The following is a 16,039-nucleotide window of genomic DNA, read 5'->3' on the forward strand; positions in this document are numbered from 1 at the left end:
TGTTCCTGATCACCTTCCTCTCTTCCAAGTGCCTTAAAATGGATTCCTTGAGGACCTGCTCCATGATTTTTCCAGGGATTGAGGTGAGGCTGACCGATCTGTAGTTCCCTGGAGCCTCTTTCTTCCCTTTCTTGAAGATGGGCACTATGTTTGCCTTTTTCCAATCATCAGAGACCTCCCCTAATTGTCACGAGCTTTCAAAGATAATAGCCAATGGCTCTGAAATCACATCAGCGAACTCCCTCAGCACCCTAGGATTCATTGCATCTGGCCCCATGGACTTGTGCTTGTCCAATCTTTCTAAATAGTCCTGGACCTGTTCCTTCAGCACTGCGGGATGTTCACCTCATTCCCATTCTGTGCCGCCCAGTGCAGTAGTCTGGGAGCTGACCTCATCTGTGAAGACAGAGGCAAAAAAGGCATTGAGTACCTCAGCTTTCTCCACATCCTCTGTCACTAGGTTGCCTGCCCCATTCTGTAAGGGGCCCACACTTTCCCTAATCTTCCTCTTGTTGGTAACATATCTGTAGAAACCCTTCTTGTTCCCTTTCACGTCCCTTGCTAGCTGCAACTCCAATTGCGCTTTGACCTTCCTGATTTCATTCCTGTATGTTCGAGCAGCATTTTTATAATCCTCCTATGTCATCTGACCAAGCTTCCACTTCTTATAAGCTTCTTTTTTGTGTTTAAGCTCACCGAAGACTTCTTTGTTAAGCCAAGCTGGGTGCCTACCATATTTGCTATTCTTTCTGTACATCGGGATGGTTTGTTGCTGTGCCCTCAATAAGGTTTCTTTAAAATACAGCCAGCTGTCTTGGATTCCTTTCCCCCTCATATTAGCCACCCAGGGGATCCTGCCCATCAGCTCCCTGAGGGAGTCAAAGTCTGCTTCTCTGAAGTCCATGGTTCGTATCCTGCTGTTCTCCTTTCTTCCTTTTGTCAGGATCCTGAACTCTACCATCTCATGGTCACTGCTGCCTAGGTTGCCACCCACTTCTACTTCCCCTACCAAATCTTCCCTGTTTGCGAGCAGCAGGTCAAGAGGAGCACAGCCCCTTGTTGGTTGCTCCAGCACTTGCACCAGGAAGTTGTCCGCAACACTCCCCAAAAAATTCCTGGATTGTTTGTGCTCTGCTGTATTGCTCTTCCAGCAGATGTCAGGGTGATTGAAGACCCCCATAAGAACCAGGTCCTGTGAACTGGAAACTTTCCCCAGTTGGCTGAAGAAAGCTTCATCTGCCTTGTCCTCCTGGTCTGGTTGTCTACAACAGACACCCACCACAACATCACCCTTATTGTTCTTGCTTCTAAGCTTAACCCAGAGACTCTCAACTGGCTTATCTCCAGTTTCATACTAGAGCTCAGAGCAATCATAGTGCTCTCTTACATACAGTGCAACTCCTCCACTCTTTCGCCCCTGCGTGTCCTTCCTGAACAGTTCATACCCATCCATGACAGTGATCCAGTCATGTGAGTTACCCCACCAAGTCTCGGTTATTCCAATCATATCATAGTTTTTTGACTGTGCCAGGACTTCCATTTCCTCCAACTTGTTTCCCAGGCTTCTTGCGTTTTGTGTATAGGCACTTGAGATAACTGGCCAATTGCCCTACTTTCTCAGTGCAATTCAAGAGGTCTCCCCTGTTGCATCCTTCTCCTTCTGCTTCCTCTTGGTGTCCCACTTCCCCTCAAGCTTAGGTCCCCATCCCCCATCAAACCTAGTTTAAAGCCCTCCTCACTACATTAGCCAGCCTGTCTGCGAAGACACTCTTCCCTCTCTTCATTAGGTGAATCCGGTCTCTTCCTAGTAATCCTTCTTCCTGGAGCAACATCCCATGATTGAAGAATCCAAAGCTTTCTGTCCGACACCACCTGCATAACCATGCATTTACTTCCGCAATATGACGGTCCCTACCTGGGCCTTTTCCTTCAACAGGGAGGATGGACAAGAATCCCATTTGCGCCTCAAACTCCTTTATCCTTCTTCCCAGAGTCTGCAGTGATCTGCTCAAGGTCATTCTTGGCAGTGTCATTGGTGCTCTTGTGGAGAAGTAAGAAGGGGTAGCAGTCTGAGGGCTTCATGAGTCTCAGCAGTCTCTCCATCACATCCTGAATCCTACCTCCAGGCAAGCAGCACACTTATCTAGTTTCCTGGTCTGGACGGCAGATGGATGACTCCGTCCCCATTAGGATGGAGTCCCTGACCACCACCATCCTTCTCTTCCTCTTGGGAGTGATGGTCGTGGAACCCCCATCCCTAGGAAAATGCATCCCATGCCTTCTGATCAACAGGATCTCCTTCTGATCCATTCCCTCCAATGAGTCTTCCAAATCATTCTCCGCCGTAGTACCTGTGCAGAGAGCCTGAAAACAATTTCTTACCTCTATTTGCATGGTGAGCATATAGGTTCTCTTTCTTCGGAAGGTCACATGCTGCCAATTTTCTTCCCCGTTCTTCAGTCCCCCTTGCACTGTCTTTTCTGATTGTTCCTCATGCTGTGCCTGCAATAACAAATTATGTCTTTGATCGAGAAAGACTTCATTTTCTTTAATGCAATGCAGGGTTGATACTTGGGTCTCTATTCCATTAACCTGCTCTTCCTATATGGAAACCAGCCTGTACTTTGTACAGATTAAGTCGGCTCTATCCTATGGGAGAAAGACAAACTCATAGCACATCCAGTGCAAGTGACAGCAGAAGATTGCTCACTTTCCATATCTTTCCTCTGAGAGCCTCTTCAGATGATGCTGTATTTACTGCTCAGCTAAGTCTGAAAGGCAAAAACCCACTATGGGCTCTCCCTCAAGGTGAACTCCCAGGCAAACGCCTTCTGTTTGCTTGTATATGTCCATTTTGTTAGCCCCTCTTTGAAATATATTTTAGAAACAGTGTAACTGGTTTAGCAGTGAATGCCTTCTCATTTGCTGGAGTAAATAATACAAAATATGAACAAGAAAAAAAACCTGGACATTTTGGTTCCTCGTTGCAAAAACCCCATCTATCAGATAATCAATTTCACCGAGATGAGTGACAGATTACATAATTCCAGCAGTTCTTTGCATATTTTCACAGTCCTCTGTTCGTTGCTGTTTTTTAATCCTGATAGGGAGACCAGCTCCAAACATGATGTCTAGATCGGGTGTTTTCTGTTTTTCAGTTTTATTTTTGTGACTTGCAATGTGGATTAATGACAAAGTACATATGTTCTAAATTATCAGCATGTAGATAGAATACAGGAGTCAAACATGGAACTCTAAAGATTAATACCGAATTCAATTGTGATTACTTTCTTTACTATGTTAAAGACAGATAAGGATCATGCTGTATAAAGAGTAAAGGATTTTCACTTTGTATGATCGATATAGCAGTTGAGGATCTGATTAAATCTCAGTTGCTGTTGTCAGTGGGTGTGTCTTCAGTTTCAAAGACTAGTGGAAATCGATAGGCAGAGTGAACATTGTGGAATGGGAAGGAATTTTTTTTTTAAATATTTCTTTGCACATGCAAAATTTCCAAGGAAACCTCTCCAGCAATATCACCCTAGTCTGCACATCTTTACTTGAACATATATTTAATAAAATGGCACCTATTAAGTAAATCTTAATCTCCATTTCAGGTTGAAGTTGTCTCTCATCTTCTGTTGTAAAATATTGAGGATAAGGACTGTCTCTCTCACTTCTACATTCACAATATGATTCATTTATTATTTTAATGACATAGTACAACAATTTCAGCATTGAACTTTGATTAACAGAAAAATGGCAGTAATTTAGTAACTGAGCTACTACTGGTAATATTGTATTTTCTGCATACAGTTTTAGAAGGTAAATTTGGTATGAAAGTGATTGATCTTTCATAATGTGTATTGTCTGAAAAATCAGTACAGCATACATAAAAGAGGGACCCAACCAGTGAAATAAACACACATTTTTTGAATAAGTGGTTTTTAAGTTACAAGGAATACACATCTAGGAGCCAATCAATTTAATTCTGCAGCAGAGCACATAAATGTTCATACATTTTTGAACTACTTTGTTTTGCAGAAATTGAACCAAGCCCTCTCTGACATATCCATGGTCTTTGTTTCAAGGAGGAGATAATTATTTCACCACTGGATGTCATCTGAAAGGCACAATATGGATTTTCACTGTAATCGATAAGGATTTTCACTGGAGATTATTATTTTTGTGATCTGATGTATTGAATGGATCCAATAGGAAGAGCTGTGTGACAAATACAGCTAGTGCACACACTTTAAAAACCAATGTTTTTTAAATACTGCCCTGGGTCCTATGATACCTGAAGGCAATATTCATCCACACATCATTTAAGCCAGCCAGCAAGGATCTTGCTTCACAGAAATACTGTAAAATTCTTAAATATTAGTTTAAACAATACATCTGGGAAATATGTCTTGAGTAGTCTAACGGTATAGTGAACACAGAATAGCGCACTGCCCCTTTTAGATGGAATGTGCCATAATAGGATGATCTGGGAAGTTCTGTGAATAGAGTGTGAAACTGGTTGTAATGCAGAGCAGATCCTGGCTCAATTAGTAAACCTGATGCTTTCCCTCAATCTCAAAGACTCTATGGCTGTGTCTTCACTGTAAAAAAAGGTGGGTTTTTTTACATAGTTATCCCTTTTATACAAAATACTTATCTCAATGTGAAATCCTAGTGGAGAGAGGGCACAGATAGGTTTTTTACCCCAATGTAGCTAGTCAGAGTAAATCTAGGGGATGGGTATAGTGTTGACTTTGACTGGCTACATCAGGGTAAAAAAATGTGTGCTGTTTCTGCTAGGATTTTACATCAAGATAGCAATCTATATTAAAAGAACCCCAAACCCTCAAATCAAACCCTCATAACACATCTCCAACCCCCTTTATTTAGTGAGGACAAAGCTGGTGTGAGACAAGACCATCTGCACCTCCAAGTACATGTTCTGTATAAACCTTAGAAATGAAGAAACTATGTACAAAAAACCCACAGCCACATTTTAAAAGATATGGAGATGCTTTTTGAAAATCTCACTAGGTGCCTATGTAACACTGACAGACCCGGGTTGGCAGCACTGAACCCGTGAACTCTGGATCTAAATGTCTGAGCCTCTACTACAAGAGCTAAAAACCACATTCATATTAGCTAAGGCTGAAGCAGAGTGTTTCTCAACCTTTTTGATAATAGGGACTGGCTTCCTATACTGTGTCAGGGAGATCTCAGGGACTGGTGCCGGTTCATGGACTGGTCACTGTAGCAGACTCATCAATCTTGAGATGATCTAGGTGCCACTAGAGGGGGACAGAGCACCACACCAAGCAGGCATGGGTTACTCCTACCTGCGTCTTTAGGTGCCTAAATACCTTTAAAAATGTGGCCAGTAGTGAATGCTGAATCTGCAAACCAGTTACCCTTTTAATCTTTGACTTACTTGGAGTACCAGCCAGAGTGATCCTCTATCACAGGAGTCTTTTAAAAACAAACCAGAAATAACCCCCAAAAAACAAATAGCCAACTGCCTAGAAAATGAGGCAGAAATTTGTAGTCTTTTGTAACTTGTAAATAAAGAAACTGCAGTGTTAAGTCACACAAATTTAACTTAGAAATATTTGACTTTCTTATTGAAGTTTTTGAGCTTTGATTAAAAAATGGACGCGCACATTCAGACTTGTAAACATATCTTTAGCAATGATGGACGAGCAGTGATGTATCGCTTTTTCTCTCTCTCAGATAAAGAAGAGGCAGCAAGATGTGGTACGATTTCTGGAAGCGAACAGGATAGATTTTGAAGAGGTGGATATCACTATGTCAGAGGAACAAAGACAATGGATGTATAAAAATATTCCTGAGGAAAGACAGCCTGCCCAGGGCAATCCACTGCCACCCCAGATATTTAGTGATGATCAGTACTGTGGAGTAAGTAGCTTCGTGATCCAAATTGGTTACATTAAGTTACTATTGACCATTGAAAAGTCAGCATTTACTAATGTATACAACACAGTGGTATCTGAGACCTCTTATCATAAGAGACAACTGTATGAAGTTGGCAGATGTTGATGGTTTAATGGTGATCAATGAATATTTAATTCATTTTCCACTAACAGTCTTTCCTTCACAAACATTTCAAGAACTCTTATGTAGAATGATATACGGACACACTGGTGAAGCACAGCTTTGAAGATAGAGCAGTGGGTGAGATTATTAGAATCTAGAGATTCCTTGTTTTGCTGCTGGGTAGTTCAGTGGTTATTTTATTTTATTTATTTATTTAGGGTGCTAACATATGATTTTGAGGAAGGAATGATAAACACCCCAACTGAGAACACTGGAGCTATTGTCTCAACACTCACTCAAAGATACATTTGCCATCACTTTGAGACCCCTTTTTATGACTGTGTAAAGGGATTTAGTATAGATTAGAACTGTATTATTTAAGAATTTAGTTCCTGTCTTTCTTTAAGAGAAAACAAAATTAAGACTTACTTTCCTTCGCTGAAAAAGGGGAAGGTTTTTATTAAGCATGAGAAATGATCACTCCGACAACGGTTTGCAGGCCAGATCCTCTGCTATTGTAAACTGTCGTAGCTCTGTTTATTTCAGTAGAGTCTATGCCAGTGTACAGCAGCTGAGGATAAGGCCCAATCATTTTAATTTGAGGAGAGTGGTCTAATATGATTTTTTTTAACCATCTTTTTAATCAGTATTGCATGTTGCAGGCCTGATTCTCCCCAGACAGTGTTGCAGGTCAGGAGTAACTCTATTGAATATGAAGTCATCAGGGTTAAACTGGCACAAAATGAGGAGAGTTGGGGCTTGTATGCCCATGGCAGCCCTTCATCTCTTGGTTCTTTAACCCCTTGACCAGTGCATCCTTTGTGGGGTGGCGTGTGCATATTGACTGGTTGACAGATTAGTAGGTTTGACTGTTAGGTGACATGTCCCCATGGACATAGTTGGAGGCAGATGAGTAGTGTTTGTGGGTTGATGCAGCTGGAAGGTGAGATGGGTGGATGTGTTTTCATGATTGAAACGTCTAGGAGGTAGGTTATCATCTGGGAGATGATTCAACCTTCATTTAGGAGATAGGGTGGTGGAAAGGTTTGTTGCAGCTGATAGATGGGTGTGGGGGAAAAAGAGTAACAGCAGTTGCTTTTTAGCCATACTGTGTGTGGCACATTTGTTTGCAGTGGGTCGCTCTAATCCCAGGTATATGAGTTGTATCCAAGTAGTGCATTAAGCTAGAGGCCCATTTGAAGGGAAAGAACGTATTGGACATGAGATGCTTGTGGCCCTTTCACCTATGTACAGTGGAAGTTCCACAATTTCACAAATTTTGGTTCATTTGGGGAAGGGATGTGAAATTTTGATTGCCCTTTTTGCATCTTTTTTTTTGGGGGGGGGGGAGGGAGTTCCTTTTATAGTGCATTTAAGCATGTTTTTATAATAACTAGCTAATTCCAAAAACAAGTTATGTTTAACAAGGTGGAAAGTGTCTGGCAGGTGTCATGAAAATCTTGTTACTGTATCTGTACAGTTGATATCTATTTTTGGTTGCTATTTCTGTTACTGTTACTAGACTGCACAGTCTGTATGAACATCTTTAAAGAGTGGCTGTTCTTTGAAAAAAGACTTGGGCTATTTGTTCACTGACAAAAAAGGTCTTTGCACCAAAAGATAACTAAACACACATTAGCCATGCTGCTGTAAAAACATAATGGAGACAAACCACGTGAATTTTCCAGGTGGTAAACTAGGCAAGGTCAACCACAGGTGGGGGAGTGGAGCAGGGGTGGGGGAGGTATAGTGCTGACCTTGCCTAGCAACCTTCCAGTAAACACTGTAAGTGTCTTGTCTCACTTAGGATTTTACAGTGAGCTAACTGTTGTGTGCGCGTTATCTTGCTGTCAAAACACGCACACTTTCATGTCCGTGAAGACCAGACCTTAGTGAAAATGGGAGTGTAGGGGTCAATGCTTTTTGTGTCTCAGGGATTTCTAAATCCAACATGCTCATTTACAAAGGTCTGCTTGTTTTTCTAACTGCCAGTTCCGCAGACTCAACATGGCACCAGGAAGCTAACCTGTGTGTTTGGGTTTTTTTCTGGCTTATGCATTATCAGCAATAAAAACTACATAGGCCAGATCTGCTTGTGGTTACCTATGCAACCCTCTTATCTGATTCCTTGGATTCTCTTTTCTTCATGCATGTGGGTGAGAGGAAAACAGCTAATAAGATGCAGGGTTTTTTTAATTGCTTCACTAGGGTTGCACAGGTGGACATAGCCCTACAGTTGGAACCAATTGCTGATGTACAAGCCACTATAGACTCCAGGTCATTTGCATAGAAGTGTGGGCTCTATAGTGATAATTGGTAAGAAGTAATACAAGCTTTTTTCCCCTGAGTAAAAATCAGCACATATGATTATGAGTATGCACTGGAGCTAGACCTGCTGAGTAGGTAAGTGGCTTTTGAAGCAGTCACTTTTCCGAGTATAATTACTCTGTAAAGGGAATGTTTACTCAGTGTTTACATTAGATATCTGGGATATCAAAGTGGCTGAAACAGACCAATGAATCATCGGTTCTTGGTATCCTGTCTCTAAGAGTACCTCATGCTGAATTGTTTACAAATGCAAAACAAGCATAACACACCTAATTGTGCAGTACTGTACCACCACCTGCTGATCAGCTCCTGCCCTGAAGCGTGAACACTCAAAGCCTTTGTTGTTTTGTCTGAGCTAGCATAACTGTAAATGTCCTCACGGATCTGCCTACAGCTCTTTCAGTCTTTCTGAGCTCTCTGCCTCAAAATTGTTCAGTGGGGAGCTCCATTAATGGGATGTTGCAATAAAAATGGTGCCTGTGCTCTGAAAGTAAAATTCTCAGGCTGAAGGCAGCTATAAACCCACATAAACATGAGTCATTTAATTAACAATCCAATTTTGGTGCCAGTGCAAATTAATGTTGTAGTCGTTTGTATGTCATTGGAATGTGCTATCTCATTCCAGTGACATTATTATAGCATCATAAGTGCATGTGGCACTTCAGACAGAGAAGAGACAGGAGGACCAGCTCCACTCATTTACACTGGTTTAAATGTGTAGTTATTTAAGTGGAGTTACTCCAGTTTATACCATGTAAATGAGTGGAAAAGTTGGCACATGGTCCATGCCCCAAAGAGCTTACAATATGTTTGATCTTGCATAAAAATGGTAAAATAGAGACATCTGGGAGAAGAAAGAGGTGAATAGAGTACCAGGGTTGCAATAATATACAGCAATTTCCCCCAGATGGGATGCTTTGGATCAGTGGGAGAACTTCAGAGCTAGTAAGATAATTTTTAATTTCAGCTTAATGCTTGGGTGCATTAACAGATCCAGTTAACTGGAAATGAGCTACCCATTCTAAAGCCTTTTATGGTCAGGATTGCTAATTTCAGTCTGATGACGTAACACCAGAGTTCATGCTTCAAATGAGACCTTCACTGACCTGATTAGTTTATTTAAAAATGTTTCTTTTCAAAAAGGGAATTCCACCGTGTTCGGTTACAGAAAGAAGAGCAGGCATCTGTGAACTCTTCTCGCTCTCTTCCTCCCGCCCCCCAACCCCATTCAGGGGGTAATGTCAAGTAACCAAAAACATGTTTTAAAGCAATTCTATATACTTTTTAGCATTTCACAAAAATCAGTTACAGTGCCAAGTCTCTGAACTGGTCAATATAGAAGTTTTAGAACGAGGATTATAACACTTAAAATTTCGATGGTGCTTCTTATTTTAATCCCTGATTAAAACAGATCAGCATTGCTTTTATTTGAGCAATCAAACATGCCTGTTAAGTAGGCCATCCCTTAGTTGCCAGTGTTTTGGATCCTGAAATACTGATCTGTATAATTGTGTTATTCTTACCATTGGCTGTCAGCATGCTAGTTGACTGTCCTTGATTTATCAACACACACCTGTGCAACAGAAGATGTCACAACCACTTTTTCTGGCTGTCTGTTTCTGTCTGCTCAAGAAGTAGATGTTCTGATGATTCAAGTGAAGGCAACAGGATTCTGTAAATCTCCCTGTTCAGCATGTCCCACTTTAAGATTATGCCTGTAAAGTTTCCAAACATTACTGAGCTCCAGTGGAGTAAGAAGACACAGTACAGGAAGATGGTAAATCTACTGAAGAAAATACTGTCTTAACAATAAATAAATACATCAGAAAGCTGAATATAGTGATCATGAACTCCAAAACAAAATTAATTGATTATAGAAAATTTTCATGATTCTGTAATTCATTGTGTGTATGACTATTATACACGCACAATAGTGTGGTGTGGTAATATAAAAATGAAACTACTTTGTAGTTATGTAGGCCATCTCAAATGGCTGCTGATAAGCCTTTATGGTACACCACACTAATGCATATATAGCAGAAATATATGGTAGAAATTTAAATTTTATATACATATCCCACTTGCTGTACAATCTTCTGCCCCATTCCTTTGAACTCCATATGGGTGACGGGGTCTACCTAGGCAGAGCTCATTGTAGGATTGGAGCCTTAGTTACCATGAAACCAATTGTTCAGGACTCAGAGGGAGCCATGAAAAGAAATGACCAAAAATGACCTAAAATTACTCTTTTATACCTAAAAATGTCATGACTTTAAAATCAGACACCCTCTCAGGGCTAGGATTCTAGATTGTATAGAGAAGCTGGACATCTCCCCTTTCCAATGAAATAAAACTCCATTTTCTAACTCTGCAGGGCTGCAAATTAAGACTTTGTAGTGGCATTTTAATGTATAGAAAACCTGTCACTGGTGCAGGAATGAATCTTGCTTGTCTGACACCTCGAATGGCAGCATCGTTTTCTTTTTTCTGGGAGGAGTGGGAGTTGAGGAAAAAATATTTCTATGGCAGGTTGTTCCTAAAAAAAAAAAAAAAAAAAAAAAGTTGTTTCTTTGAAGCTGCTCTGGAGTTTTAACATGTTAGAGTAAGTCCTGGGGAAAAGATTACCGGGCAGAGAGCACTGGAGGCAGTCAAAAGTGCATGATAAAGATTTATAGAAATGTAGGGCTGGAAGGGACCTTGAAAGAGTCATCGGGTCCAGCCCCCTGTCTTGAGGCCAAGTAAACCTGGAGTCCTAGACCATCCCTGACCCCATGTTTGTTCAACCTGTTCTTAAAAACCGTCCACAAGATCCCTTGGAAGCCTATTCCAGAGCTTTCCTACCCTTATAGTTTAGTTTTTTCCTAATACCTAACCTAAATCTTTCTTGCTGCAGATTAAACCCATTACTACTTGTCATATCACTTGGCTCTGTAGTTTATCACATGACTATCAGCTAGACCTGGTCAGAAAATTTTACTCAAAATGTTTTTTCAACAAAATGCTGCTTTAATTGAAATTAGAAACATTTTGAAAAGTGTCAATTTTGGCTTATCTGCTGAAAATTTTTTCAGAATGAAAGATATTTCATCTTGGGAAGACTTCATTTTGGGGATTTTCAAAATTTTGTTATGAAATTTTAAATTATATATATATTTACATTATTTTATGATACTACTGAAACTGACATCATAGTTGAAATATTCTATTTTCATTTTAAAAATCATTAGGCCCAAAACCAAATTTCAAAATGGCCTAATTTCCCACAAACCAGAAATTCAGAGTTTTGACCAGCTCTCTAATCAGCTCCATCATGCTGTGTACATTTGTACAAGAGATAGAAATAAAATAGATCGTCTACAATATTTGTCAAAGGAGAAACCAATCAGGACACAGACTAATCTTTCTAGCTCATTATTAACCTGAAAATCTTATTTTGATTTGTTTGAATGAACTTGGAAAGGTTCATACATTTGACAGATTTGACAGATAAACAAAATGCTGACAGACTGAATTTTTCTTCCTTATTTAAAAGTATTTAATAACCAAATCAATAAACCCCCATTGGTGTAATTTGTCAGAGGTAGAAAGAGGACGTTAGAAAACTGCAAGGATCCACCTCAGAGTTTCTGCCCTTTGCTCTCAACAGGGGTTGAGAATAGTGGACTTGTGTAGGAGGCAGGGTGTGTGATCATCAAACCCTACAGAGCTAGAGGATCTGCAAGGAAAGCAAGCTCCATCCTTTAGAGCTCAGGGCATCCATGGAGAAGGGCTGTCTTTGCATGTATGTCTATGCACCTACTCACTTTTGCAGAGCCACTCTGCCTCAGGAGCTGGGGCGGGAGGATGTTCTAGCGGTTAGAGCACTAGCCCGGGACTTGGGAGGTCCAAGTTAACCACTCCACCCCAGACTTCCGATGTGACTTTGGGCTAAATTTACAAAGGAACTTGGGTGTGGTGATGATGAGCGTTGCCATGCCTAACTTTTAGGCGTCTAGAAAAATCACTGGGTTTCACAAAGCCTCTGCATTATCTTGCCTGGGATTTATGTCAGGCTGGCTGACAGGTCTATAATTATCCAGGTCATCCTGTTTACTTTTTTTCAGTATTGGCACAACATTAGCTTTCTGTATGGGATCAAAACCCGTAATGCTTTTCCTATTGTTGACTAAGGCTTTTTTGGGGGGATGGGGTGGGGGGTACTTTATTAGTAAATCTCTTATTGAAAATCTCCCTTATGGAAGTTGTGCCAGCAGCAGGCTGCCTTTCAGGCCAGACAAGGAGAGTTTTAATTATCACTGCGGTCTTTACAGTGTTCTAGAGAAGGAAGAGTTTTATTGTACAGCAGATGACCAGTGACTATCCTTGAACATGGCTTCTTTTAATAGCTTTATACAGTTATTTCAGGCTTTTTTCTTTCATGCTTAACCAGCTCATTTTGTCTGAGAGACCTAACCAGCTGCCATGTCTGTAGTTCTTCTGTTCTGCCACTTTTGAATTAAGGGTAAGCAAAAATGGTCTCCCATAACTCAAAAATAAATTTAGCAATTAGCTTTCAATAAGAACAGGCATAAACTGCTGGCCTGAGATTAAGCATAGGACACTTCGGATTGAAAGAATTAAAAAAAACCCAACCCCCGGGCATTATAATGGAGGTCTGAATTTTAACTAGTTTTTGCTAGTGTGAAAGGCACATGATACCCAATATCCTCAGACAGTATTCTAAATTTGCATTATTATAAAAGTCAGAAAATTTCAGTCCTTCCCTGTTAATGTAAGGAAGCATTGCCTCCAGGTAGCAACCCTTTCTTAAGGTTGCAAAATACCCAGAAAGCACCAGAACCACTTCCCCTCCCACTGTACTCAGCCCTCAAGGCTACAATAAATTTCATCCAAGACAGTAATTCTCTGTAAGTCTGGGAAAGAAAATAACTTGGAATGGCTAGGTAAGGATATAACTTGTTCTATTACCACACCTATTAATTGCCACGTTGAATCTAATGGCAGATGGGTTAACAGTATCCCAACTAGTATCAGGATAGTGCAGCTTCATGATTTGATTAAAGCTATTTAAATGGAAAGATACCAATATTTCAAAGGCAAAGTTCAATATCTTTGCATTACTGATTTTTTTAATTCAGGTCTAGATTCTTTGTATTCCAGACTCTACTGCAGTCAGTAGCATTACTTATGCAGGAAGATGCTACTCAGCACAAGTCAGAGCAGCAGAATCTGGCCCTTAATAAATCCCTTATAGTCACTAACACAATGCAGTGGTGAATCAAAAATCAAGGTTTTAATTCTCAGGCTCTCAGTGGAGAATTAATAAATTAAAGGGTGTCCACCTTTCAGACCAAAAAGAATAACTTAATTTGACTAAATGCTGCTAGTGAGAAAGGACAAACTGATGCCGTCATTACCTTGCAAAGAAAGGAATGGCTTAGTTTAATATAACTAGTAAAGCCAAAAAGAATTAGGCTACCACACATTCACTATTCACACATAGTTGAATAACGTCTATCAGAAATATATATATGCAATATAAAGCCAATACTGCTTCCTTGACAAGGTTGCTTTTCTATTCCTCCATACCCCTGCATCCCTGAATTTCATGGAGAGATGTACTTGACTCCCCTTTGCTCTAGATAGGCTTTTAGTAGTCATAAAACAAATCTAATTATGAAATCACCAGGACCACGTGAGTCTGAGATTTAGAAATAATTTATTACCGTCTATATTATATATATATATTACTGTCTAAATGAATCATTAAGAATCAAACGGCTCAGAAAAATGATTATTACGACAATCTGTAACTTACCACATCCCCTTTTTTGTCCTACGCCTAGAAAGGTGTTAATGGACCACTTCACCTTGAATGGTCTCTGAGAATATGGGAGAGACAAGGTGGGTGAGGTAATATATTTTATTGGACCAAAGACAAATTTTCAAGCTTACACAGAGCTCTTCTTCACGGAGCCCCACTTTAGAATATCCCAGAGCCCAGTGGCTAAGGCACTCACCTGAGAGGTGACTGCTCCCTGTTCAAATCCCTTCTCCCCCTCAGGTGGAGAGAGGTCTTGAACAAGGGTCTCCCACACCTTACACAAGTACCCTAAACAGTGGGCTAAAAGTTATGAGGCAGCTCTTTCTCCTACCTAGTATTTTGTGTAAGCTCATCTATAGGACCTGACCTGGTAGGAAAGCTCTGAGCTCACCCACCTGATTGGGCCCTGCAGGTGAGTTATGTGTGGAAATGCCTATCTTTTCCTGATTTGTGAATCCCTCTGAGGCTTAAGCATCTGGATGCCTGGCATGGGGCTGCATTCACAAATATAAGCACCTAGGGAACTTTTACTGCAAAAACTTAGGTGCCGAGCGAGGTTTAGGTGCCTTCAGAGTGAAGCAGTAGCTGAAGCGGGAGGTTTTGTGGATCCTAGTGGGGCCTGATTCTGGGATTTAGGCACCTAAATTGGCAGTCAGGTGCTTAAACCCTTTTCTGAATCTAGCCCATAGTCTTTCTGTGCCTCAGTTCCCCTTCTGTAAAATGAGGATATTAGCGCTGCCCTAACTCGCAGGGCTGATGCGAGGGTAAGTGCATTGAAGACTGTGAGGTGCAGAGACACTATGGAAATAAGGGCCAGGTAAATATCTTAGATCTGAACCCCTAGCCCTGGCCCATCACACAGTGTAGGGAATAAATGGCAAAGCAGAAATACAACTAGTGTTTGAAAGGCCTACATGTATGCTGCACAAAGCAGCTGCTACCCACCTCTGCCCCTTTTCCAGGCTGGTACAACACCATTGACCCCAAATCACCTGAAGCTTCAAAAATGGGTGTTAGTGCAGAGGGAGCAGGTGTGGACTCCACGGAGCTGTCACATTCCTTCTGTCTGCTGCTCCCTCAGCCCCTGAGTTGTCTTCAGAGACCTTAAGCCCCATGTTACCCCTTTCTGTCTCATGGAGAGAGTATGAGCCCTTAAGAGAACTATTTAACAACCAACATACCTAGTCTTAGAGTAGAGAGAATCTTTGAACAAATCAGTTAAACAGAAAAATGCTACAAATATAATCTGAGGATTTTTCCTTCTCTGGGGCACTTATTATTGACATCAGTGTTGTATTAATGTTGATGTTTACACAGGAAATACGTTCAATTTAATGCCAGTATTTATGAGGGGAGGGAGAAGGAGAGGGTTTTTTTTATAAGCAGTAATGTATCAGGTGGTTTGAAGAAGAAAATAGCATGTGCTTTACTCCATAGATTTCGCTATATTTTTTGCAATCTGGCTAAGTTTGCTATTGCTCATTTCTGTCATTTTCCCTCCTTCAGTAAAAGCACCAAATCAAGGAACGAGTCAGTTTCTCTTGCTTCTTAGCTTCTCATACTTGCTAAACAGGTGTCTTCTGGCAAAGAAATTGAGTCCCTACAGCAGTATGTTTAAATTCTGTTGAATTAAGAAATCAGAAGCAGGAGAAACTCTTGTGTATTAGCGAGAGTCCTGTGGTACCTTAAAGACTAACAAATTTATTTGGGCATAAGCTTTCGTTGGCAGGAAACCCACTTCATCTGCCCACGAAAGCCTATGCCCAAATACATTTGTTAGTCTTTAAGGTGCCACAGGACTCTCGGTGTGTTGCTAAAAACGGACTAACA

The 16,039-nt window shown here is 40.8% G+C and overlaps 1 protein-coding gene across 2 annotated transcripts in view; it reads left to right on the forward strand.

The window, feature by feature from the left end:
• SH3BGRL2 (SH3 domain binding glutamate rich protein like 2) overlaps positions 1-16,039 on the forward strand; it is a 48,350-nt gene that overhangs the window by 16,888 nt on the left and 15,423 nt on the right. For both annotated transcript variants that reach the window (XM_067532616.1, XM_067532617.1), the window contains exon 2: positions 5,734-5,919. In XM_067532616.1, coding sequence (XP_067388717.1) covers positions 5,734-5,919 — 186 coding nt within the window. The remainder of the gene's footprint in view (positions 1-5,733; positions 5,920-16,039) is intronic.

The sequence above is a fragment of the Emydura macquarii genome, unplaced genomic scaffold (assembly GCF_026122565.2).
Source record: "Emydura macquarii macquarii isolate MOO-44397 ecotype Brisbane River unplaced genomic scaffold, CSIRO-AGI_Emac_v2 contig_3295, whole genome shotgun sequence".
Classification (NCBI taxonomy): Eukaryota; Metazoa; Chordata; order Testudines; family Chelidae; genus Emydura; species Emydura macquarii.